Source organism: Oncorhynchus keta, chromosome 14 (genome assembly GCF_023373465.1).
Source record: "Oncorhynchus keta strain PuntledgeMale-10-30-2019 chromosome 14, Oket_V2, whole genome shotgun sequence".
NCBI classification, from domain to species: Eukaryota; Metazoa; Chordata; class Actinopteri; order Salmoniformes; family Salmonidae; genus Oncorhynchus; species Oncorhynchus keta.
Window position 1 is genome coordinate 17078429 of NC_068434.1, and position 27829 is coordinate 17106257.

Consider the following 27829-nt stretch of genomic DNA (forward strand, 5'->3'; position numbering starts at 1 on the left):
GGGAAAAATCAAAAGATATCAGCCAAGACATCAGAAAAAAAATTGTAGACCTCCTCCACAAGTCTGGTTCATACTTGGGAGCAATTTCCAAGCACCTGAAGGTACCACGTTCATCTGTACAAACAATAGTACGCAAGTATAAACACCATGGGCCCACGCAGCCGCCATACCACTCAGGAAGGAAACGCATTCTGTCTCCTAGAGATGAACGTACTTTAGTGCAAATCGATCCCAGAACAACAGCAAAGAACCTTGTGAAGATGCTGGAGGAAACCGGTACAAAAATGTCTATATCCACAGTAAAACGAGTACTATATCGACATAACCTGAAAGGCTGCTCAGCAAGGAAGAAGACACTGCTCCAAAACCGCCATAAAAAAAGCCAGACTACAGTTTGCAACTGCACATGGGGACAAAGATTGTACTTTTTGGAGAAATGTCCTCTGGTCTGATGAAACAAAAATAGAACTGTTTGGCCATAATGAACATCGTTATGTTTGGAGGAAAAAGGGGGAGGCTTGCAAGCCGAAGAACACCATCCCAACCATGAAGCACGGGGATGGCAACATGATGTGGGGGTGCTTTGCTACAGGAGGGACTGGTGCAATTCACAAAATACATGGCATCATAAGAGAGGAAAATTATGTGGATACAGTGGAGCCAAATAGTATTTTGTCAGACACCAATTGTGCAGGTTCTCCCACTTAAAAAGATGAGAGGCCTGTAATTATAATAATAATAATCATCATAGGTACACTTCAACTATGAAAGACAAAATGAGAAGAAAAAAAATCCAGAAAATCACATTGTAGGATTTTTAATGAATTGATTTGCAAATTATGGTGGAAAATAAGTATTTGGTCAATAACAAAAGTTTATCTCAATACTTTGCTATATACCCTTTGTTGGCAATGACAGAGGTCAAACGTTTTCTGTAAGTCTTCACAAGGTTTTCACACACTGTTGCTGGTATTTTGGCCCATTCCTCTATGCAGATCTCTTCTAGAGCAGTGATGTTTTGGGGCTGTTGCTGGGCAACACGGACTTTCAACTCCCTCCAAAAATGTTCTATGGGGTTGAGTTCTAGAGACTGGTTAGGTCACTCCAGGACCTTGAAATGCTTCTTACGAAGCCACTCCTTCGTTGCCCGGGCGGTGGGTTTGGGATCATTGTCATGCTGATAGACCCAGCCATGTGTAATCTTCAATGCCTTTGCTCATGGAAGGAGGTTTTCACTCAAAATCTCACGATACATGGCCCCATTCATTCTTTCCTTTACACGGATCAGTCGTCCTGGTCCCTTTGCAGAAAAACAGCCCCAAAGTATGATGTTTCCACCCCCATGCTTCACAGTAGGTATGGTGTTCTTACCAAAAAGTTATATTTTGGTTTCATCTGACCATATGACAATCTCCCAATCTTCTTCTGGATCATCCAAATGTTCTCTAGCAAACTTCAGACGGGCCTGGACATGTACTAGCTTAAGCAGGGGGACACGTCTGGCACTGCAGGATTTGAGTCCCTGGCGGCGTAGTGTTACTGATGGTAGGCTTTGTTACTTTGGTCCCAGCTCTCTGCATGTCATTCACTAGGTCCCCCCATGTGGTTCTGGGATTTTTGCTCACCGTTCTTGTGATCATTTTGACCCCACGGGGTGAGATCTTGCGTGGAGCCCAAGATCGAGGGAGATTATCAGTGGTCTTGTATGTCTTCCATTTCTTAATAATTGCTCCCACAGTTGATTTCTTCAAACCAAGCTGCTTACCTATTGCAGATTCAGTCTTCCCAGCCTGGTGCAGGTCTACAATTTTGTTTCTGGTGTCCTTTGACAGCTCTTTGGTCTTGGCCATAGTGGCTGTTTTAGGTTGTGGACAGGTGTCTTTTATACTGATAACAAGTTCAAACAGGTGCCATTAATACAGGTAACGAGTGGAGGACAGAGGAGCCTTAATTTACAGGTCTGTGAGAGCCAGAAACCTTGTTTGTTTGTAGGTGACCAAATACTTATTTTCCACCATAATTTGCAAATAAATTCATTAAAAATCCTACAATGTGATTTTCTGGATTTTTTTTTCTCATTTTGTCTGTCATAACTGAAGTGTACCTATGATAAATTACAGGCCTCTCATCTTTTTAAGTGGGAGAACTTGCACAATTGGTGGCTCACTCAATACCACTGTATATTGAAGCAACATCTCAAGACATCAGTTAAAGTTGAAGCTTGGTCGCAAATGGGTCTTCCAAATGGACAATGACCCAAAACATACTTCCAAAGTTGTGACAAAATGGCTTAAGGACAACAAAGTCAAGGTATTGGAGTGGAAATCAAAGACCTTACCTCAGTCCTATAGACAATTTGTGGGCAGAACTGCAAAAGCGTGTGCGAGCAAGGAGGCCTACAAACCTGACTCAGTTACACCAACTCTGTCAGGAGGAATGGGCCAAAATTCACCCAACTTATTTTGGGACGCTTGTGGAAGGCTACCCAAAAAGTTTGACCGAAGTTAAACAATTTAAAGGCAATGCTACCAAATATTAATTGAATTTATGTAAACTTCTGACCCACTGGGAATGTGATGAAAGAAATTAAAGCTAAAATAAATAATTTTCTACTATTATTCTGACATTTCACATTATTAAAATAAAGTGGTGATCCTAACTGACCTAAGACAGGGAATTTTTACTAGGATTAAATGTCAGGAATTGTTAAAAACTTAGTTTAAATGTATTTTGTTAAGGTGTATGTAAACTTCAGACTTCAACTGTACCATAGTGCATTCCAAGGGTTATCTAGGATTGACAGATACCAAATATGAAATAAGCATAGATGCATGGATCTTAAAGTACTTGACTATGTAACAAACTGGGCGCCTCAAACAGTTTCAAAAAAGGTTATTTAATAAATAGACCCATTACAACACGAAAAATACACTGCTCTGTGAAACTGACATGTAGTTAAGACAATCAGCCTTATGACTGCTGGGTGTCATGTTATTTTGATCACATTGACTTCCAACAATAACCTCTCAATAATATAAAGGAGATATGATAAGACTATGAGCTTGTGTTGTAAATGCATTATAAACTTTCCAAGTTGCAGTTCAATTAACAAATATAAAATTCCCCACGAAACAGGTGTTCCCCGATCGTAATATAATTTTCATGGAAAGCATACATGTCCTCAAAAAGTTACACTTCTCAATTACAAAAACACAGTAAAGTTAGTTTAGTGCCCAATCAAGGCAAAATACAAACCACTGTCTTTCACGATATGTTTGAAATTCTAAGACCAACCTCTAGCACAAGAGAGGAAACAATGTTTTGATCCCATGAACAAAGAGAGGGTGAAACTGAGTCATTAAAGTATTTGACTGAATAGTGGAGGAGACATTGTCCCCCCATGACTGGAGTAAACATTACACACACCGACAAGAGTCCCTGGTGAACTTCACACACTCCTTATGGGCGAGGGGACAACCACTGACAACCCCAGCCTCATACACAGACCCCTCGCTCTATCCATTACTATGGTGGAGATGAGTTTCCCCTTTCTCTCTATCCAGGTTCTGCTGTGCGCTGTGGATCGTACAGTCCATTTGAAGCTTCTTCTCCTTTCTTGTTCCTCTTCTCCCCTCCTCGTCTGGTGTGCTACTGTACAAACAGGATACTGAAAGCCATCAAGACACAGCAAAAAGCCACCCAGGGACTCTTACGTTCACCTAAAAAAAAGAGAGCAAGAGAGAAAAAGAAAGAGTTATAAGACTGTTCGGTCACAATTACTCTTATATAGCAAATCGACATATTAGCAATCAGCTAAACGATTAAGAAAAAAAGGCTGTACATAGCTTACCTATTCTGGCACACTTCCAGAATATTCCCAAAATTCTGAAAGGGAACAACATATATTTAATTCAACAGCTCAATAAAAAATGTATAACTTCATAATTAAACATGGTGGCCAAATCCTACACAATCCCTCCTCGAGCCTATCCCCTAAGCCACATCAAAAGGAAAGACAGAAATACTTGAGTCTGAAGATAGGACTTGGCCACTATCACATCCCTGCTGCTGTAGGGGGCTTGAGGTTGAGGATGAGCTACTGAGCCATGAGGTGGCAACCAGGAAGGCCTCTTTCACAGATCCACTGTGTGTGATAACACAGGAGAGACACTGGACATTGAGCATTATCTCCACAGAGGAGACACAGACAGGCCAGCCAGTTCACATCCGTGCCCATGTACAGGCTCTTATCGTGGTGGTAGAAGAGGAGGCAATGGCGCCTCCTATCTGAAGAAGCTCCATGATATGAATTCTACTCAGCAGGACTAGACACCTACAGTGCCTTCAGAAAGTTTTCCACATTTTGTTGTGTTACAGCCTGAAATCAAAATATATATGTTTTAATCATCTACACACAATACCCTTTAATGACCAAGTGAAAACATGTTTGTAGAAGTTTTTGCACATTTATTGAATGTGAAATACAGATATATAATTTACATAAGTATTCACACCTCTGAGTCAAAACTTTGTAGAAGCTGAGTACAGCTGTTAGTCTCTTTGGGTAAGTCTCTAAGAGCTTTCCACACCTCGATTGTGCAACATTTCACATTCTTTTCAAAATTATTCAAGCTCTGTCAAATTGGTTGCTGATCATTGCTAGACAACCATTTTCTTGCCAAATACATTTAAGAAGATTTAGATTTAGCAACTCCAGTGTAGATTTGGCCTTGTGTTTTAGGTTATTGTCCTGCTGAAAGGTGAATACATTTTTTTCTCCTGAAAAACACTGCAGTCTAACAAATACAAGCATACCCATAACACGATGAAGCCACCAATATGCTTGAAAATATGGAGCGTGGTACTCAGTAATGTGTTGTATTGGATTTGCCCCAGACATAACACTTTGTTTTCAGGACAAAAAGTTGAATTGCTTTACCACATGTTTTGCAGTATTACTTTAGTGCCTTGTTGCGAACAGGATGCATGTTTTGGAATATTTGTTCTGCACAGGTTTCCTTCTTTCCACTTTATCAAATTGGTTAGTACTGTGACTACAATGTTGTTGATCCTTAAGTAACTACAATACAGTTGATCTATCCTCAGTTTTCACCTATCACAGCCATTAAACTCTGTTTTGTAGTCAATATTGGCCTCATGGTGAAATCCGGCAATGGAGTTAAAAAAAAAAATGTAATGTAATGAGTTAGGAAGGACGCCTGTATCTTTGCAGTGACTGACTGGGTGTATTGAACAAGTGTAATTAATAACTTCAACATGCTCAAAGGGATATTCAATGTTTTTTTTTTACCATCTACCAATAGGTGCCCTTCTTTGCGAGTCATTGGAAAAGCTCCCTGGTCTTTGTGGTTGAATCTGTTTGAAATGCACTGCTTGATTGAGGGACTTTACAGATAAGTGTATGTATGGGGTATAGAGATGAGGTAGTCATTCAAACATCATGTTAAACACTATTATTGCACACAGAGTGAATCCATGCAACTTATGTGACTTGTTAAGCAAATCACATTTTCACTCATTAACTTATTTTAGGCTTGTCATAACAAAGGGGTTGAATACTTAATGACTCAGACATTTCAGCTTTTCCGTTGATTAAAAAACATAATTCCACTTTGACGTTATGGGGTATTGTGTGTAGGTAGGCCAGTGACAAAACATCTCAATTTAATTCATTTTAAATTCAGGCTGTACAACAAAATGTGGAAAAAGTCAGAGTGTGAATACTTTCTGAAGGCCCTGTAAAACCAATTCCCTCTCAGGAGAAAAGATTTGGCATAGGTCCTCAGATCCTCAAAAGGTTCTACAGCTGCATCATCGAGAGCATCCTGACTGGTTGCATCACTGCCTGGTATGGCAACTGCTCGGCCTCCGACCGCAAGGCACTGCAGAGGGTAGCGCGAACGTTCCAGTACATCACGGGGGCTAGTCTTCCTGCCATCCAGGACCTCTACACCAGGCGGTGTCAGAGGAAGGCCATGAAAATTGTCAAAGACTCCAGCCACCCTAGTAAGAGACTGTTGTCTCTGCTACCACACGGCAACCTGTACCGGAGCACCAAGTCTAGGTCCAAGAGGCTTCGAAACAGCTCTCTGCTGAACATCTAGTCAAATAGCTACCCAGACTATTCACCCCCCTCCCCACCACTGCTACTCTCGGTTGTCATCTGTGCATAGTCACTTTATGTCACACCCTGGTCTTAGTATTTTGTGTTTTCTTTATTATTTTGGTCAGGCCAGGGTGTGACATGTGGTATGTTTTGTCTTGGGGTTTTAGTAGGTATTGGGATTGTGGATTAGTAGGGTTATCTTGTAAAGTCTATGGTTGCCTGAATTGGTTCTCAATCAGAGGCAGGTGATTATCGTTCTCTCTGATTGGGAACCATATTTAGGCAGCCATATTCTTTGAGTGTTTCGTGGGTGATTGTTCATGTCTCTATGTTAGTTTGCACCAGATAGGCTGTTTAGGTTTTCACGTTACGTTTGTTGTTTTGTATTGTTCGTGTTTATTCGTTTTATTAAACATGTATCAAAATTACCACGTCGCATTTTGGTCCGATCCTTGCTACACCTCTTCGTCAGAGGAGGAGTTAGAAGAAAATTAAAGTGTCACAGTTAACTCTACCTACATGTACATACTACCTCAACTAACCGGTGCCCCTCTCACATAAACTCTGTACTGGAGGCACCCCCCTGTATATATTGTTATTCTTTACTGCTCCTCTTTAATTACTTGTTACTTTTCTCTCTTATTCTTATCCATATTTTTAAAAACTGCACTGTCGGTTAGGAGCTTGTAAATAAGCATTTCACTGTAAGATCTACACCAGTTGTATTCGGCGCATGTGACTAATAAAATGTGATTTGAATTCCGTAACTGGCATTTCTAAGACTGCATTTTCATCCACAGATTGAATATTTAGGTGTGTGTGTGGTCAGACAGATTATGCTCCTGTGTGTGTGCTAGTTGGCCAACAGCACCTCTCCAACCCAATCCCTCAATGACCAGAGCAGGCTTTCCATTCTAAACTCTTGCACTATGAAATAAATTAGCTCATGTATCTGAAGTAAATGTTTTTGGGGCAAACAGAATGTTTTCCAGTGATTGTTTTATTTTGCCACTGAAAGAGTGTAGTACAGGAAACAAGTGTTGTTTTAGGTCGTCACCAACAACACATCCTTTTCATAGAGATAAGAATATTGGTCGATGTAGCAGTGATACTTGCCTCAGAGATTCAATCAACCGCAACACGCATTGGACCCATGATGAAACATTTGCTGTGGCACATCACAACCAAAAACACTCAAGAACAAATCATTCTTGCGCAAAATACTTACTGCGTCCCTCCTAGCTCTAGCTGTGTGAAACTAGGTTACCTCAGCCTCATTATAGTGAATCATGGACTGTGTTCTCCCAAGAAAAACAATGACCCAATGGAGAGGAGAATAGGCTGGTCTAACATTCCCTGACAAGTTGTTTATTTGTTGAGAAATAAAGCAAAATAGTTTAACAAAAATATGAATGTGTCACTGTCAATAGCTAACAAACAAGGCTATCTAGAGGCAGGTTAATAGAAAAAGTATTGTTCTTCTAGTTGAACTTTATGGTACACTGCTTTGTCCTTATAACTGCATTATATCTGGTAGCCCAGTGCAGTAACATTCCGTCTTCGGGCATAACATTGGAGAAGCGTCCCACATTAGAATGTATATCGATAGTCGGTAGGCTGTTGTTAAATTGGCATCACTGAGCAGTGCACAATAAAGTATTAAATCCAGTTGTTAGACGCTAACAGAAAAATGCGCTGCGCACGGGCATAAAAATTGGTCAATTTATGCGCAAGTCTACAAAGTTAGACATTGTCCTTGTGTTTCTTTGGGGGGAAACATTGTTTTGCTCACAAGCTTGGTTGTTTTTCTTCTTTTTTTTCTCTTTTTCCCCCCAATTTCGTGGCATCCAATTGGTTGATACACAACCCAACCAAGCCGCACTGCTTCTTAACACAGCGCGCATCCAACCCGGAAGCCAGCCGCACAAATGTGTCGGAGGAAACACCGTGCAACCTTGGATAGCGTGCACTGCGCCCGGCCCGTCACAGGAGTCGCTGGTGCGCGATGAGTCAAGGATATTCCTACCGGCCAAGCCCTCCCTAACACGGACGACGCTGGCCGGTTGTGACAGAGCCTGGGTGCGAACCCAGTCTCTGGTGGCACAGCTGGCGTAGTACAGCGCCCTTAACCACTGCGCCACCCGGGAGGCTCAGCTTGGTTGTTTTTCAATGATAGTTTGAGTCTTCTGCTTCCACTGACAGCAAAGAGACGCCCTCGTCAGCGTATGCTCAGAGTACATGTCCTGGTAATGCGTGTGAATGTTGGCCTGTTTAAAGGTCTTACATCGGTTACGGAGAGAGTGATCACAAAGTCATCCGGAACGTCTGATGCTCTCATGTATGCTTCAGTGTTGCTTGCCTCGAAGCGAGCATAGAAGTAATTTAGCTCGGTAGGCTCGTATCTTTACTAAGAAATGTCTTGTTTTAGAAACATCACAAAGCATGGTCATCTGCTTTTAGTTTCTTCTTTTATAAATGCATGGCAAAAATATATTTTGTCTCGAAAAAAATATGAAAAAATAAATAATCTACCTGCCACAGTGGCTGGTGGTCCAAAAAGTACATTTTAGGCCCTGGTACCATCTAACAATTTGATTTAAATATTTATTGGGCACTGTAAATAATGCCTTTTTAAAATCAGAATTTTCTACCAATTAAGGACCTTCTGACATGGAAAACTTGACACAAACAGTACAATAACAGATCGGGAATTAAGTTGCACGGTTTGCTTGCGATATACTCATAGACCTTGTTCATTGCGGTCTGTAACATGGGCTACCACCCCGAGTTGCCCTTAAATGTATAAACTGAACTCAAATGGTACCTACCCTGACTTGTTCTTGTCTAGCAGGCTGGGGGCTAGAGCTCTGATGTAGGCACATGTACAGATGAGCAGAAGAATCACAGTCAGAAGACTCTGGAAGTTAAAAATGGCAGACTGCAAGAGGAGAGAGTGACAAATTAAAGAAATGCATCAGACAAAATTTCACCAAGAAAATAGGTATTTAAATAAAAAAAATTAACATATAAAACAAATTCTTAGCATCCCAACAATTGGGCATACAATATTTGAAATCAAGTTTGATCTGGTATAAAGGCTCAAAACCTAGCCCAAGCCTGTAACATTAGCTAGTGGCTGCTTTTGCTGAGGACCTTCTCAAAAACATTCAGCAGTTGGGCATCATCCTGTAGACAACATAACGTGCAAACCTCATTATACATGTGGCGTGTGCTGCATATGTATTTTTAACACATACATATTATTCAATAATTTCCCCCACACCACTGGCGTGTGTGAACGAGCATTTGCGTAGCCATCTCTAGAATACAACTTGGTTCTATTTGAGACACTCCACAGGTCCCCTCCTTACTGGATTTCAGCCGGATAAACCCATGTGGGTGCTTGAAAGACAAATGAGAAGAGATTAAAAGATAACTAAAAAGCTTTTCTTTTATAGATTTGCAGAATGTATGAGTCACATGCATAGGGTTGCAGATTTTATTGTAGGGTACAATGTAATTAATATAATTGATTCATAGTTGAATTTGGTATTTTAACCTGCGCGTCACCATTGTGTCTGGTGGGGATAGACAAAATACACATGCGCATGATGGCGCGCATGGCCGGTGTATTCAGCATGTCAAGCCTAGTTCCCATTACCCATAAGCACTCAGTCATGTTGCGCCCGGATGTCATGCATTTCAATGGGGACATCCACAACTGAGTGAAAATGGAAGGGTCCATTGCTAGACTGAGGCTGCATACTTTGAAACTTTCCAAACTTTGCATCATCTTCAGTCCAGCCAGACTCTGTTGAAGAACAGGAAGTTACCAAACCACAGAAGATGAAAATATGTGGTTTTCAGTGATGGCTTTATGGGATAGCTAGCAACTTGTAAACAATTAACCATTCCTATAAATAAGTACCATTTTAATAGTAATGTTAAATAATACACATTGGCTGTTAAGACAACAAGATAACTGTTGCTTCCCGTTTAAGTTTAATGCGATGGAAATGACGTTTTTGATGCTAATTATAAGGTGGTGGTGGTGGTGGGGGGTGCTGGCTACAATGGAATCTTCAACCTAGCCTACCTTTTAGCCAGCTAGCTGCGCTGCAGTACAAGCTAGCTTGACTTGCTATATTTAAACATTAAGGCCCAGGGGGATGTGGTATGTGGCCAATATACCACGGCTTAGGGCTGTGGTATACGGCCATATACCACAAATCCTAGAGGCGCCTTATTGTGATTATAAACTAGTTACCAACGTAATTAGAACAGTAAACAGTATTGTTTTGTCATATGTTCAGCATCCATGGGTCAAACCACCCGGTTTATAAATTAAGTTAAAGAAACAAGTTGAGAAAAAAGTAACTTTACAAAACATTTTATATTATCACCCGAAACAATATGTATCATGTCTTGAACGAAAAAGTCATATTTTGCGGTGGGTATAATTTGTGGAACATTCCAACAGGATTCCGTTCCAAAAACTTTGTAAATAACAAGGTTGCCAACAAACAACGCACACAAAGTTGTATAGCGGCAGAATAAGATACCGGGGTAGGGATTGGGCGATTTAATTACGTGTTTTACTCACAATGTTTATTCCCGAAAAAATGCCTGTACTCACTCTGGTAGCCTATCGACAAACTAAGAATAAGTTGATGCCTATTCGGCAGCTAGTTCGCTAGGTGGATTGATCATGTTACTTTGTATGCGTTGTTTGTTGGCAACCTTGTACTTTACGAAGTTTGACACATTCCTGTTGGAACGTGTCACAAATTATACCCATCCCATATTTCGCTAGCTGATGAGACAGGCCCTCCTCCATATTGCGTTACAAAGGCTCCGCCACCAGGCAAAGACTCAGTAAAGATGATGTAAGGCGTAATTCAAAACACAGGCAAAGACTCAGTGAAGATAATGTAAGGCGTAATGAAATAGGTCACGATGTAAACGGCGAATAATGCCGACTTCACATTCTAGTCGGAACTGGGATACTCGGAAGTGTTCGACTTGCTGATTCGTTGAACGCTGCTCGTGTATAAATAGAACCAGTTTAGAAAGTCGGAAATGTTAAAGTTCTGACTAGCACGTGAATGCGGTATAAAACACAAAGGCATGCTACATTGGTGGCCCGGAACGGAAAGGCTAATGCCTCGTTAGAAAACAATTGGGAGCTCGGAAAAAACGATTTTGGGAAAATCGTTTTGAACTGTCATCCAACTCGGAATTACATTTCGAAAACTCGGGCCTCTTTCTAGAGTGCCCACTTTCCAACCCGAAGATCACTGACGTCATCATTTGAGTTCCCAAACCCGGTTGTCTTTAAAACACCAGACGTGGCACCAGACGAGTTTGCGAACTGTTACACTGATTGGCATCTACCAGGATATGCAATCGACATCTAACAAATATACTATTAAATGAAAGGGCTAGGTCAGTATGATAGGAGAAACTGAGACAACCAAGATCGAGATGTTTTGTCGTGATTTATTGCCCTTGTTGGCAAAGCTAGCTAACGTTACAGTACTGTTTGCTAACAAGCAAGCTAGCTACACATATACTGTCTGCAGAAACATTTGCCAGCTACTCATGTCATATAGAGGTAATTGGATACTATATACGAAAACCTATATCAACCATTGTCACGAATTGATATTGAAAAGTTGAACAACTCTCACTCTTACCATTTTTGTAGCTAAATTTCTCAAAGCCACATCACACTTCCTCTTCGTCCTTAGAAATGACCTAGTTACGAGAGCGTCATTACGCAATCACCCAAGCCCTTCCCTGATTGGCTTACAATTTACTGGACATTTTTGTGGGGTTAGTGATCAAACTTCAAATATCTTTGCTTTCAAAACATGCGTTGATTCTCTGAAGTGCAGAATTTAAAGTATGGGGCACTAACTAGCGCAAACTATTAGCTACGCGGAAGTCAAGGTATTACTCTGAGGTGAACTCATTCATAAGAGGCAAGTTTCATGTAAGATTTGTTTCTCTTGCGTCATGCAGGTTACATGCGATGTATATCGGAAAATGTTTTTATTCATAATGAATGCGTGCAACGTTGATTGAGAAGTTGCTTGCTTACTTCCTGATGAAGGTGTGGTCAATATCAAATGAGCTACATTTGAATGGAGAAAAATAGTGAACGATACTAGCTAGTTACCAAAAGTTCGGTACAACACAGTCATATGTTATATTATTTATAGTAGAGCTCTCAGCGAACAGTGACCGTTTTCCGACAGTTTACAATCATGTAGGCAGGGAAGGAGAATATTAACAATTGGACATTACTAAAGTTTCTACATTTAAGGTTACTGGAAATTATGTGCTCTCTTTTTCTCTGACGTTTAGACATGTTTGTGGTCATTTCCTCACGTCACAAGTTTTCACAATATGCCCCCTCCCTCTGACCATACATAGAAGACATCTTGACATGATTGCATTTAAACCATGTTTTATGATCTCCCCAACGCCTGCCTCTTAGACACTCCTAATGTACCATTAATGCAAGAATTTTGAATCGAAACCACACATAAATCAACTGTGTTCTACAGTAAAATGCAGAGGGGAATTTGGTCATGATTTCTTGGAATTGAGACTTGTTCGCTCCAGACGTGTTTATTTGAATCGGATTTGGAATGTTTGTTGTAATTCAATCTCTTTTAAATAACACACTGCACACTAGCCTTCTTCACCTAGTTATTATTGATATTAAAAAGACATGTCCTTGATTAAATAATTTAAGGTCCTGGTCATGAGTCGACAAGACAATAATCAGTTCCCAGGGGGGTATTCACTAGGATCCAAACGGGGAGGGACCTACTGGAATTTGTCCAATAGGAGTTTTCATTGCAAAACCTTTCGCTATGGTCCAAAAGTTTTGCTACGGTGTGCGACTAATGAATACACACGTGGTGTTCCAATGAATAGTATGTTACACAATTAGCCATGTAAATAAAGTGTTGCAGTGTTGGTACAAATTCTCGTTTCAACTGTGATGCCTCGTGGTTTATGTATTTAGGCCGACACAATTTAATATTTTCATTTTCCATGATTTAGATATGCAACATGTAAGCTACAAAGTAATATCCATAGTTAATGAGCATATCTACAACATTGTGCAAGCCATGGACAGGTGGGTTTATATAGCACCTGCCAATGTAATGACCATTAACATTGGTTTCAGTGCCACTTGATATGCCCTGAAGCTCACTGTTAACAAAAAATATTGAGACACCATATTTTTCAATCATGCCCAATCTGTTCAAACTCCCATGGGCTGATCATGAAAGACTGGTGGCGGAGGGGCGAGCAACTTCATGAACTAGGCCTAGTAGCAAAACAAAGTCCTAATATTTCACAGTGCTGTTGTCATGCCGCCAAAGTGATTCTCTGATGTTTCTGCCCATAGGCAAATCATCAGTTTTGCAAGTGCAGAGCATCTTGGGAATGTCAGTTAATTACACTGCTGGTTATCCAGGCCTTGGCTGCAGTGACTTGGCTATATGCAATTAGAGAATCACTTATCTCTTGGAAGCACCTTGAATTAGTGGCTGGGGTTGTTTGACTTCATATCCTCCATAACTCATCCTCTATAGAGAATTACCTTTTATCACCTAGGCCTAGTTCACATTTTTTCAGGCAGCTCAATGTGCCCTATACAGATCATAGTGTCACATGGCCCTAATCTTTATTTCTTTCTGGTACATTTGTTTTGATTTTGACAAAATAATTTCCCTTGTATCAAAAGAGATTTGCATACAACAGTTTGTAATGTTTTTTATTTTTTTTATTTCACCTTTTATTTAACCAGGTAGGCCAGTTGAGAACAAGTTCTCATTTACAGCTGCAACCTGGCCAAGATAAAGCAAAGCAGTGTGACAAAAACAACACAGAGTTACACATGGGATAAGCAAACGTACAGTCAATAACACAAAATAAAAATCTATGTACAGTGTTAGGGAGGTAAGGCAATAAATAGACCATATTGGCAAAATAATTACAATTTAGCATTTCACTGGAGTGATAGATGTGCAGATGATCATATGCAAGTAGAGGTACTGGGGTGCAAAAGAGAAAAAAACAAAAACAATATGGGGATGAGGTAGTTGGGTGTGCTATTTACAGATGGGCTGTGTACAGGTCCAGTGAAAGCTGCTCTGACAGCTGATGCTTAAAATTAGTGAGGGAGATGTAAATCTCCAACTTCAGTGATTTTTGCAATTCGTTCCAGTCATTGGCAGCAGATAACTGGAAGGAAAGGCGGCCAAAGCAGGTGTTGGCTTTGGGGATGACAAATGAGATATACCTGCAGGAGCGTGTGCTACGGGGGTTGTTGCTATGGTGACCAGTGAGCTGAGATAAGGCAGGGCTTTACCTAGCAACCCCACTGACCTGGAGCCAGTGGGGTTGACAACGAATATGTAGCGAGGGCCAGCCAACGAGAGCATGCAAGTTGCAGTGGTGGGTAGTGTATGAGGCTTTAGTGACAAAACGGATGGCACTGTGATAGACTGCAATACCGGTCAAAAGTTTTAGAACACCTACTCATTCAAGGGTTTTTCTTTATTTGTACTATTTTACATTGTAGAATAATGGTGAAGACATCAAAACGATTAAATAACACATATGGAATCATGTAGTAACCCCCAAAAATTGTTAAACAAATAAAAATATATTTTATATGTGAGATTCTTCAAAGTAGCCACCCTTTGCCTTGATGACAGCTTGGCACATTCTTGGTATTCTCTCAACCAGCTTCATGAGGTAGTCACCTGGAATGCATTTAAATTAAAAGGTGTGCCTTGTTAAAAGTTAATTTGTGGAATTTCTTCCCTTAATGCGTTTGAGCCAATCAGTTGTGTTGTGACAAGGTAAAGGGGTATACGGAAGATAGCCCTATTTGGTAAAAGACCAAGTCCATATTATGGCAAGAACAGCTCAAATAAGCAAAGAGAAACGTCAGTCCATCATTCATTTAAGACATGATTGTTAATCAATACGGAAAATTTCAAGAAGTTTGAAAGTGTCTCCAAGTGTAGTCGCAAAAACCATCAAGTGCTATGATGAAACTCTCCCATGAGGACCGCCACAGGAAAGGAATACCCAGAGTTACCTCTTCTGCAGAGCATAAGTTCGTTAGGATTACCTGCCTCAGAAATTGCAGCCCAAATAAATGCTTTACAGAGTTCAAGTAACAGACACATGACAACATCAACTGTTCAGAGGAGACTGCGTGAATCAGGCCTTCATGGTCAAATTGCCAAAAATAAACCACTACTAAAGGACACCAATAAGAAGAAGATACTTGCTTGGGCCAAGAAACACGAGCAATGGACATTAGACCGGTGGAAATTTGTCCTTAGGTCTGGAGTCCAAATTGGAGATTTTTGGTTCCAACCGCCATGTCTTTGTGAGATGAGGTGTGGGTGAACGGATGATCTCTGCATGTGTATTTCCCACCTTAAAGCATGAATGAAGAGGTGTTATGGTGTGGGTGTGCTTTGCTGGTCACACTTGTCTGCGATTTATTTTGAATTCAAGGCAAACTTAACCAGCATGGCTACCTCAGCATTCTGCAGCGATACGCCATCCCATCTGGTTTGGGCTTAGTGGGACTATAATTCGTTTTTCAACAGGACAATGACCCAACACACCTCCAGGCTGTGCAAGGGCTATTTTTAACACAAAGGAGAGTGATGGATCAGATGACCTGGCCTCCACAATCCCCCGACCTCAACCAAATTGAGATGTTTTTTTGATGAGTTGGACCGCAGAGTGATGGAAAAAGGCAGCCAACAAGTGCTCAGCATATGTGGGAACTCCTTCAAGACTGTTGGAAAAGCATTCCAGGTGAAGCTGGTTGAGAGAACGCCAAGAGTGGGCAAAGCTCTCATCAAGGCAAAGAATGGCTACTTGAAGAAACTCAAATATAAAATATATTTTGATATGTTTAACACTTTTTTGATTACTACATGATTCCAAATGTGTTATGCCATAGTGTTGATGTCTTCACTATTATTCTACAATGTAGAAAATATGATGAAAAACCTTTGAATGAGCAGGTGTGTCCAAACATTTGTGTATATATATATATTTTATTAACCTTTATTTAACTAGGCAAGTCAGTTAAGAACAAATTCTTATTTTCAATGACGGCCTAGGAACAGTGGGTTAACTGCCTGTTCAGGGGCAGAACGATGATATATATATACACTGCTCAAAAAAACAAAGGGAACACTAAAATAACATATCCTAGATCTGAATGAATGAAATATTCTTATTAAATACTTTTTTCTTTACATAGTTGAATGTGCTGACAACAAAATCACACAAAAATATCAATGGAAATCAAATTTATCAACCCATGGAGGTCTGGATTTGGAGTCACACTCAGAATTAAAGTGGAAAACCACACTACAGGCTGATCCAACTTTGATGTAATGTCCTTAAAACAAGTCAAAATGAGGCTCAGTAGTGTGTGTGGCCTCCATGTGCCTGTATGACCTCCCTACAACGCCTGGGCATGCTCCTGATGAGGTGGCGGATGGTCTCCTGAGGGATCTCCCAGACCTGGACTAAAGCATCCGCCAACTCCTGGACAGTCTGTGGTGCAACGTGGCGTTGGTGTGGATGGAGCGAGACATGATGTCCCAGATGTGCTCAATTGGATTCAGGTCTGGGGAATGGGCGGGCCAGTCCATAGCATCAATGCCTTCCTCTTGCAGGAACTGCTGAAACACTCCAGCCACATGAGGTCTAGCATTTTCTTGCATTAGTCCTTCTGTAGCTCAGTTGGTAGAGCATGGGGCTTGTAACGCCAGAGTAGTGGGTTCGATTCCCGGGACCACCCATACGTAGAATGTATGCACACATGACTGTAAGTCGCTTTGGATAAAAGTGTCTGCTAAATGGCATATATTATATTATTATTATTAGGAGGAACCCAGGGCCAACCGCACCAGCATATGGTCTCACAAGGGGTCTGAGGATCTCATCTCTGCACTTAATGGCAGTCAGGCTACCTCTGGCGAGCACATGGAGGGTTGTGCGGCCTCCCAAAGAAATGCCACCCCACACCATGACTGACCCACCGCCAAACCGGTCATGCTGGAGAATGTTGCAGGCAGCAGAACGTTCTCCACGGCGTCTCCAGACTGTCACGTCTGTCACATGTGCTCAGTGTGAACCTGCTTTCTTCTGTGAAGAGCACAGGGCGCCAGTGGCGAATTTGCCAATCTTGGTGTTCTCTGGCAAATGCCAAACGTCCTGCACGGTGTTGGGCTGTAAGCATAACCCCCACCTGTGGACGTCGGGCCCTCATACCACCCTCATGGAGTCTGTTTCTGACCGTTTGAGCAGACACATTCACATTTGTGGCCTGCTGGAGGCAATTTTGCCGGGCTCTGGCAGTGCCCCTCCTGCTCCTCCTTGCACAAAGGCGGAGGTAGCGGTCCTGCTGCTGGGTTGTTGCCCTCCTACGGCCTCCTCCATGTCTCCTGATGTACTGGTCTGTCTCCTGGTAGCGCCTCCATGCTCTGGACACTACACTGACAGACACAGCAAACATTCTTGCCACAGCTCGCATTGATGTTCCATCCTGGATGAGCTGCACTACCTGAGCCACTTCTGTGGGTTGTAGACTCTGTCCCATGCTACCACTAGAGTGAAAGCACCGACCAGCATTCAAAAGTGACCAAAACATCAGCCAGGAAGCATAGGAACTGAGAAGTGGTCTGTGGTTATCACCTGCAGAACCACTCCTTTATTGGGGGTGTCTTGCTAATTGCCTATAATTTCCACCTGTTGTCTATTCCATTTGCACAACAGCATGTGAAATTTACTGTCAATCCGTGTGTCTTCCTAAGTGGACAGTTTGATTTCACAGATGTGTGAATGACTTGGAGTTACATTGTGTTGTTTAAGTGTTCCCTTTATTTTTTTAGCAGTGTATATATACATTAAAGAAATATTACAGTCGTATTTTACATATAGAATTGCCATCTCTTTTAATGAACAGACTGAGCAAACGTGTAAAACCCCCAAATAAATACAAATAATAAAACAAAAAACACAGTGTGGTCTATTCAGGAATCAAGTTACAGTGATTATTATAAAGTGTTTGTTTGGATTTAACCCCAAAAAACATTTCATTGTTTTTATTTCCAAGATTTCATCATGACAAAATATTTCATTCACAAAATGTATTCCCACCCTGTTTTAAATTTACCCCCCGTGTTTTTTTGTCTTAATAGACAAGGTAACGTTTTTATAATCATTCTTAGAAATTGTTTGAAATTTTTACAAATTAGATGCGCTGAAATAAAAGTCCCTCCCGAAAAATAATAGTGATTATTATGTCTAAACTTGCAAACAATGGAATGCATTTAGCTACACTCGCAATAACCGGCTCCCCGTTATTTAAAAAAAACAATCAGCTAAATATGTGTATGTGACCAATACAATTTGATTTGATGTTTACATAGGTGTGATCCAATCGTGTTGATTTTTATTCTGAGGGTATCCTGCTATTCACACACTTGTTGAATAAGTAATTGAGGCAGTCTAGGCTGTTCAGGTGAGTGCTGGTTGCAGCCCTGTTTAAACCCTTTTTTGTTAATGTGTTCATATATGTAAATATACCCTGTGGAAATGAGGAACATATAATATTTTTTTTACACTAAATATATTAAAAAAATATACCTGATACAATAAGAAAATGTATATATGATTTCATTCTTAGAATAAAATGTAAAATTTGACAATACATTTTATACACAAATTAAAAAGTTTGGAGTATCTTTGTCGATTTTCCGACTGTTGCATTTATTAGAATAGTTTTTAAACAATTAGCTTTTTGGTCTTAATTTAAGGTTAGGGTTAGGCATACGGTTAGGAGTGTGGTTAAGATTAGTGTTAGGTTTAAAATACACTTTTAAGATGAGAAATTGAAGATATAGGCAGGGTTTACTTTGTGGCTGCGGTAACTTTTGATGACCCCTACAGTAGGGTACTGCACCATTGAGACTTCAACCATTGAGACCCTGTCAAACGTGCTTCAGAACAGAAAGGACAGAACATAACATTGGGAAAGAGGGGAGGAGTGAACAAAGAATTACAGAGTTAGTGAGAGGAGAATAGAGGAGTGAGGGGCTGGAGGTGAAAGGGAGGGAGTTTGTGTCATGATTTAGGGATACAGGGATGATTGTGTGTAAGGGATATGAGGATGACATGGCCAGAATTCCAGCATTGGCTTTGAAGCTCTATGGGCATTGCTCCATTCCTGAGAGTCAGCACAGTGTTTATTTAATTGGAGTGTCCTGTCATTACTGCAGGGTCATCGTCCCTTCAGACAGATGTTACAGTAACTAATGAGAAGCTGGGCTCTCTTTATGAGGTTAAAGTTTACCCTGCCCCCCTTCTCTCCTTATCCTTTACCCCTCCATCCTGCCTAACCAAACCCTCCTCAGAGCACAAAGGGTCAACTTTAATCTGCTGTGTGTGTGTCTGTGTGAGAGAGGACAGGTCTCAGCTGTACCACTGATTTTGAATCACCTTGACCTGCTCCTTGGGCTTTTTTAGGGAGAAAAAAATGTGTGTACACATAACTTTTGGCTCCCTCTCCGAATGGGCTCCTTTTCATTTCTTCAAATGTGTCCAAATGGCCAACTGCCAATGAAGCTGTTCTTTTCACTCAGCCCTATACTTTGGCAGGCAATAGTCCAACTCACCTCTCACTTCACCTGGAAGCTGTAATCATGCTTTTTGGCATGGACATTCGTAATCAAGTAAAAGTTTCCCTGGCTTTGTCGAGGAAAACACATTTTCCAATACATTTCTAATCCATCAATGGTTTCTGTATTGGGAGATTTGAAGAAATGTTGCAGGTAGGGGAATCTGAGATTGGTTTGTAATCCTCAGATTATCATTTTTGTGATTGAGGATACATTTTTGTCTGGCAAAACCTGCAGGGATTCAAGTGATTCAGTCTAGGCCTAACATATATGTTTTGATACACAACATTCTAATTGAGTTAGCAGTTAAACAACCAGGATGTTGTGCTCTTTTCTTTTATTCTGCACTTTGTTGGTGGTTAGAGAGCCAACACCCCAATGCCAGACCCCATGGATGTCCCCTGTGGTTTTAACGTCACACACACATATACAACCTCCTAAAAGGCCCTTTGTTGCAACACACTGTATGACACTGCCCAATCCCTGAGTGAATTTGCATGGGGGCTTGTATTCACAGTAAACCATGAGCAATGAAACAATGCCCGGCATTGATGCAACCACTGTTAATACTCCAAATACGTAACATATATATATATTTTTAAAAGTTGTCACATCAAGAGTGTTTTATGTACATGATGAAGATTGTCCTTGTCTAAAGTCTGTCCCTTGGGTCTCTATCTCTGCAGGTCTGGAGCTAGAAGTGGGACGGTATTTGGGAGGCATGAGTGGTACGGTCCGTCAGATCAGTGTGGTGTTGGACCCAAGCATCCCATATTTCCTGCGGGTGGACTGGGCCGAAGACCTGGGTGCTGGTTTCACTCTCGCCCTCAGTGACGGCAGCTCGTCCTGGATCGGAGAAGGTAAGGTCTAGATGCGGCTTACACAAGCATGTATGTAGATGCGTGCACACACACACACACACACACACACACACACACACACACACACACACACACACACACACACACACACACACACACACACACACACACACACACACACACACACACACACACACACACACACACACATGGTAGAGGCCCGACTCCTTCACCATCCTCCAGACTGTGTTGTCACCAGGTGTGTTTGGGGTTCTCTTCATAAGGCTTCTTAAGTAGGCACCTGGCCCAACTATGTACCTCGACTCATAGCACTGTGACTGCAGGTCTGTTAGCCAGAGGGACAGCAGCGGGCTTGTTTCATCATCCATATTCACTCATATGGTGCAGCTTACAGGTGTATTACATTGATGAAGCCTTACAAGGCCTGTCTTTGTGTGTGTGTGTGTGTGTGTGTGTGTGTGTGTGTGTGTGTGTGTGTGTGTGTGTGTGTGTGTGTGTGTGTGTGTGTGTGTGTGTGTGTGTGTGTGTGTGTGTGTGTGTGTGTGTGTGTGTGTGTGTGTCCGAGTGAATGCCACACTGTCTTTCAACTAAGAAGTTACTTAGTGCACCATTTGTTTTGTGTCATTTAGGAATGGCAACAAAGCACTGCTATGTTTGCTTTCATGTACACATGGAACAAAGCTACTCTCTTCTCTGGCTGTCCATCTGGGAGATGACAGGCAGTAACAGTATTGTGACAGATATGCACGTGCATGTGTGAGTGTGTGTGTTTGAACCTGTGTTAATTGGGCCCCTGGCCCCTTGGAGAACAGCTAATGATCTTCTTCTTGGCTTACTTGCATGCTTTCCTTAAAGCTGGAATTCTTAACTGGTGAGACTGCCATGTCTGTTTGGGATGTTACAACAACAAAGAACTTACTGAAAATGAACCCCCCCCCTCTGATATCGTAGCACGTGCGATAGGACAGCAGTGTACTGATTTTTAGATTTTTTTTCACACTGCCGAATGCCCCTCTACATTGTTTTTATCAACAAAACAAAAACAATAGCAAAGGCGCTGGGGCAAACAGTGGTGCTGTCTCCCATAATGCACATTTTCCCCTAATCTTTAAGCCTCCTTTATACATGCATTGTACATGCATTGTCCTTCCAGTGAGACTTCGGTATAGTCACGTCAGCAATTTTACACAACTCCAGTCCTATTTAATGGCATCAATATCATTGACTGGCCAGTCCACACACCTACATGTAGGTAGCTAAGTAGAATCTCTGATTAAAAAGTGAGGATCAATGCCTGAAGAAACCTTGGAGACTAAAGTTGTGTCTTCTTGTTTTAACCCCTGCTTTGTACTCTTACAGTACCAGAGGAGGAGATGACTGGGAAAGCCACAGAGTTGGGAGTGAAAAGGGAGAAATATGTTGAAGATCTTCATCAGGCACTGACCGGAGGAGGAGAAAGCGAAAGAGGAAGAGTGGCAGAAAAGGAGGAGTACCTGTTCCACCTCTCCTCTGACCACTGTTGTCTGTCGTATGACAAGAAGACCCAGAGAGGCGTTTTGGTAAGTGTCAGCCATGGCTACTATAGCATGACACCCCACACGACTCCTTCCCTTTCAGATGGAGATACAGGCTACATCCCAATGTTTATGCTAACATACCAGGTAGAATAGTAGCCCAATCCACTGCTTGTTTTTACTCATATAGATGTAGGATATGAATTTGATCACACTGTTGCAGGAGAACTTTCCTGCAATACAGGACATTTAAAACATATAGTTCATTTAAAGTTTAAAAAGTATTCTGTAGTTTGTAAATTCCACTTTGAAATTTCAGACTTGATTTTACCTTACGAAAGATTTATCCACCCCTATAAAAATGTACATTTTTTATAATTCACATTTCTTGTTGCTGCAGATTTATTTTCCTGCTGTAGCAAACTGGTCCAAATTAAGATCCTACATCTGTACTACTCCTGGACCAATGGAGAGTTTCCATTGAACATTCTTTTTAGTCAAGGATTTGAAAGTCGGCTTAATCTGGGCCTGTGAACATGTCCCCAAATGTACACTGTTACTTGGCCTAATGGCTCTTATTGCAAGATCCTCTAGTCTTCTGGTTTCCCATAGGTTTTTCTTTTGTTTGACCACAATTTGTTTTACCACACACTTCATTTCCCATGATGCCCCAAGGACGTAGGTCACTAGCCACACACAAAAAATACACAGGAAGAGGGTTTACAAGGGGCTGTTTAAAGATAAGATGTATTGTTTCTCCACAATCCAGGATAAAGAAGGTTGTGTTCCCTTGAGGGCCACTTGAGGATAAACCAAGATAACAATCTGGCAATTTATTACCCATCTTATCAGAACAGAATGGTTTAGTCCCTGTGCGTAAATCATGCATAGAAATCAATGGGGGATTTGTGAGAACATTCTTTAGTCTTCTTAGTCTCAAGGTAGGATTTGGTCCATATTGTCCTGTGAGTGGGTGTTTAAAGCCCTGGGGGCCAGGTCACTGGGCGTCCTGGGACCCCTGTCCTGGTAGAGAGAGGGAGGGCTGGAGGGTAAGAAGCTCTGTTAGCAGGGGCCATAAATAACCTGTTTATGAACTAGGGCCGGCTCCATCTAAGACGATGTGAGACAAAAGGTCAGTTACAGAGGACTAATACAAACTGTGTGTGTGTGTGTGTGTGTGTGTGTGTGTGTGTGTGTGTGTGTGTGTGTGTGTGTGTGTGTGTGTGTGTGTGTGTGTGTGTGTGTGTGTGTGTGTGTGGTAGGCCTTTGTTGAGGATTCCTGGGCTCTGTTTGCATTAAACTTTAACAACTTAGCTGGGTTATCACCTGCTTCTTTTCTTAGCTCTTTTTCTCTCTCTCTTTCTTTTTCAACACACACAGAAGTTGAAAGTATAACATGTCTTCTTAGCAAGATAATTGTAGTGTACAAAAGTGACTAAGATGAGGCAAGTTTCCTTCGGGAGCACAAGAAAGGAGAAGAAAGAGTACAAAAAATATGTTGAACTTAACCTGACATTAATATCTGATGCACATGACCCCTAGAAGTTGTAATGATACACTATATATAATATACGGTTTTGCTGTTAAACTGCTCTTAAGCAGGTGTTTTAGATGAGTTACTCTGACATCAAACTCCTAACAGTGCATTTTATAGCCTCACCATTGCTGGTGGAAAAGATCAAGCTTTTAAATCGACTTGAAGATTGTGTATTAGCAAACATTGCTATGTATTAGCATTAGCAATGTTTTTAATACTGTTATTATGGTAGTTCATGACACAGTATGCTCTTGATATTGATATTGCTTGAGTTAAGTCACTGTTGGAAACATTAACTAACGTTCTTTCCGAGAGGGAGAGGGAGAGGGAGAGGGAGAGAGAGAGTGTCTCTTGCCAGGTGGTTAACAGTCTACACCTGTTGCTTCAGAGTCTGAGGTAGCATTGTGGCACCAGGTGGTATTCCTCATTTTGGCTTGAATGTCCACAGCAGCTTGCCCAATCATTATGTCATCACAGTGTCCCTTCACACTAGTGATTGTATAATATAGCTATGTAAAGTCGGAGTGTTTGCAAAAGAAACGACCTGGGTGCTATTGCTATCACATTCACTATACTCGTAAACTCTGATCTCGGGTCAGGAACACTGATCACACAATCTATTAATCTATAGGTGCACACACCCAGTCTCTGCCGAATAGTGGACTATCTCTGTAAAATGTGTAACATTTTATATTGCCTGTAAATGTTAAGTTAACCACAGTACTCAGTAGTGTGGTCTAGTTGACAATGAGAACAGTGACAGATAGCTGTAAAGAGTGGTGTGTGGAGTGATGAATCAGGCTTCACCATCTGGCAGTCCGATGGACGAATCTTAGGTTGGCGTATACCAAGAGAACACTAGCTGCCCGAATGCATATTTCCAACTGTAAGGTTTGGCGGAGGATGAGTAATGGCCTGGGGCTGTTTTTCATGGTTCAGGCTAGGCCCTTTAGTTCCAGTGAAGGGAAATCTTAATGCTACAGTGATATTCTAGACAATTCTGTGCTTCCAAATTTGTGGGAAAAGTTTTGGGAAGGCCCTTTCCTGTTTCACCATGACAATGCACACAGCGAGATCCATACAGAAATGGTTTATCGAGATCAGTGTCGAACACCTTTGGGATGAATTGGAACGCCGATTGCGAGCCAGGCCTAATCACCCAACATCATTGCCCGACCGCACTAATGCTCTTGTGGCTGACTGGAAGTGGTGTACTCCTTGCAAGTCCCCACATCTAGTGGAAAGCCTTCCCAGAAGAGTGGAGGATGTTATAGCAGCAAAGGGGGGACCAACTCCATATTAATGCCCATGATTTTGATGAGCAGGTGTCTACATAATTTTGGTCATATAGTTAATGAGTGCAGATTATACTGACATGCTTCGTTGAATTTTAGATGTCAGTGGATTATCACAAATGGTAGAAGGGATATAACACTCTCAGTCAGCTGGGACTTCTGTGGCAATGACGCTAACTTTGTGGGTTTTTACATAGCTCCCTTGGCCTCATTTCAACAGACACCAATTCATGGTTTTCTACAGTAGCATACTGTATAGCCTATACAGTATGCTACTGACTATACCTTGTCTGTTTTTTTTTATTTATTTGACCTTTATTTAACTAGGCAGGTCAGTTAATTAAGAACAAATTCTTATTTTCAATGAAGGCCTAGGAACAGTGGGTTAACTGCCTGTTATGGGGCAGAACGACAGATTTGTACCTTGTCAGCTCGGGGATTTGAACTTGCAACCTTTCGCTTACTAGTCCAATGCTCTAACCACTAGGCTACCCTGACACCCCAGGAATTGTCTATACCTTGTCTGGGATTCCCTTCCTGCTTAAAAACACCTACAGGACCTACTTGCATTGATTTCAAGCATAGTTACACATACTGTGAATGCGTTCATATGCATATTGATTTGTTGGGCTTCAGTAAAGAAGTCCTGTGTACTATGGTATGTTGGACTATACTCTTGTAGAGCCTCCCTACGTTATGAATCACTCTTTACCCTTCTACACAATCCACTAGCCACTGTATGCTTTTTCCCCATTCGCACAAACTGCCATGCCTGGGGGAAAATAGCACCCCCATGTTCAGTATATGGCACACACTCCACACTACGTTCCCTCATGACAGGCCTGCCTGAGTTGTCACCATTCCACACAGACCACAGCCTGATGTGTGGCTGATGTTGTTGGCTAGCCTAGCTGATGGGGGAACACCCTGACTGTCACTGCTCCTCTTATTCCCAGAGGACAGGGCAGGTCCAGGAGCATCCAGTCCCAGGGAATTCCCAGAGGCTTCCTATGGAGGCTCTCCAATATTTTGAGGTTTTACGTGTTGAGTCACTTCTCTCATACCCTGTCATCCCCATTGAAAAATGGCACCGGAAGAAATGGCAGCAGTTTTACGGGCACCCAATCAATTGTGCTATTATGTGGGGTTTTTCCGCGTTATTTGTAACTTATTTTGTACATAATGTTTCTGCCACAGCGATCACTCACCTCAGATAAGAAGAAGATTTTTTCTTCAACATGCAGGATGCACAAGACATTCTCCTAACACCCGACAAGACCAACATCCCAGTTATCTGCAAGAGGAAGAGATGCAGGTACAGAGGACACAGAGCAGGATGCCTCGTGAGGATCTTCAGAAAGCGAGTGGGAAAGCTGCCGTTACCGTCAATATTACCCGCCAACGTGCAATCATTGGACAATAAATTAGACAAGGTACAATCACGAATATCCAACCAACGGGACATCAAAAACTGTAATATCCTATGTTTCACGGAATCGTGGCTGAATGATGACATGGATATTCAGCTTGCGGGATATACGCAGCACCGGCAAGACGAGGGAGGGCAGTCTGTGCATATTTGTAAACAACAGCTGCTGCACAAAATCTAAGGAAGTCTCTCGATTTTTCTCTCCTGCAGTAGAGTATATTGTGATACATTGCAGGCCACACTACTTGCCTAGTGAGTTTTCAGTTATACTTTTCGTGGCTATGTATTTACCACCACAGACAGATGCTGGCACTAAGACTGCACTCAGTCAGCTGGATAAGGAAATAAGCAAACAGGAAACCATTCAGCCAGAGGTGGCGCTCCTAGTGGTCAGAGACTTTTATGCAGGGAAACTTAAATCAGTTCTCCCAAATGTTAAATGTGCAACAAGAGTGGAAAAAATTCTAGATCACCTGTACTCCACACAGAGACGTGAACAAAGCTCTCCTTCGCCCTCTATTTGGTAAATCCGACCACAACTCTATCCTCCTGATTCCTGCTTTACAAGCAACAATTAATGCAGGAATCACCAGTGACTCGGTCTGTAAAAAAGTGGTCAGATGAAGCAGATGCTAAACTACAGGACTGTTTTGCTATCGCAGACTGGAACATGTTCCGGGATTCTTCCGATGGCATTGAGGAGTACACCACATCAGTCACTGGCTTTATCAATAGTGACTGTACATAATATATAATAATAATAATATATGCCATTTAGCAGACGCTTTTATCCAAAGCGACTTACAGTCATGTGTGCATACATTCTACGTATGGGTGGTCCCGGGAATCGAACCCACTACCCTGGCGTTACAAGCGCCATGCTCTACCAACTGTGCTACAGACACACCCCAACCAGAAGCCATGGATTACAGGCAACATTCACACTGAGCTAAAGGGTAGAGCTGCAGCTTTCAAGGTGCACGATTCTAACCCCGAAGCTTATAAGAAATCCTGCTATGACCTGCGACGAACCATCAAACAGGCAAAGTGTGAATAAAGGGCTAAGATTGAATTATACTACACTGGCTCCGACGCTCATCTTATGTGGCAGGGCTTGCAAACTATTACAGACTACAAAGGGAAGCACAGCTGCGAGTTGCCCAGTGACACGGCGGATTACCAGGACGTGTGCTCCGGGCTTGTGCTGACCAACTGGCAGGTGTCTTCACTGACATTTTCAACATGTCCCTGATTAAGTCTGTAATACCAACATGTTTCAAGCAGATCACCATAGTCCCTAAGCCCAAGAACACAAAGGCAACCTGCCTAAATGT

General features: G+C 41.7%; 2 protein-coding genes across 5 annotated transcripts in view; one reads left to right on the top strand and one right to left on the bottom strand.

The window, feature by feature from the left end:
- Positions 1 to 2877: 2877 nt before the first annotated feature.
- LOC118375016 (protein kish-A) lies at positions 2878 to 11957 on the bottom strand. The gene is made up of 4 exons (XM_035761509.2): positions 11824 to 11957; positions 8956 to 9065; positions 3851 to 3885; positions 2878 to 3719 (listed from the first exon to the last, which is right to left on the bottom strand). The coding sequence occupies exons 1-4, from the start codon at positions 11824 to 11826 to the stop codon at positions 3649 to 3651; spliced, it is 219 nt and encodes a 72-aa protein (XP_035617402.1). The 5' UTR covers positions 11827 to 11957; the 3' UTR covers positions 2878 to 3648.
- A 6-nt stretch (positions 11958 to 11963) lies between these two features.
- Positions 11964 to 27829, top strand: part of LOC118375015 (DNA repair protein XRCC4-like) — a 53636-nt gene continuing 37770 nt past the window's right edge. For all 4 annotated transcript variants that reach the window (XR_004823715.2, XR_008063791.1, XM_052461212.1 and 1 more), the window contains exons 1-3: positions 11964 to 12111; positions 20565 to 20738; positions 22080 to 22279. Coding sequence is in view for 2 of the 4 variants with exons in the window: in XM_052461212.1 (XP_052317172.1) it covers positions 20600 to 20738; positions 22080 to 22279 (339 nt within the window). In the remaining 2 variants the exon portion in view is untranslated. The remainder of the gene's footprint in view (positions 12112 to 20564; positions 20739 to 22079; positions 22280 to 27829) is intronic.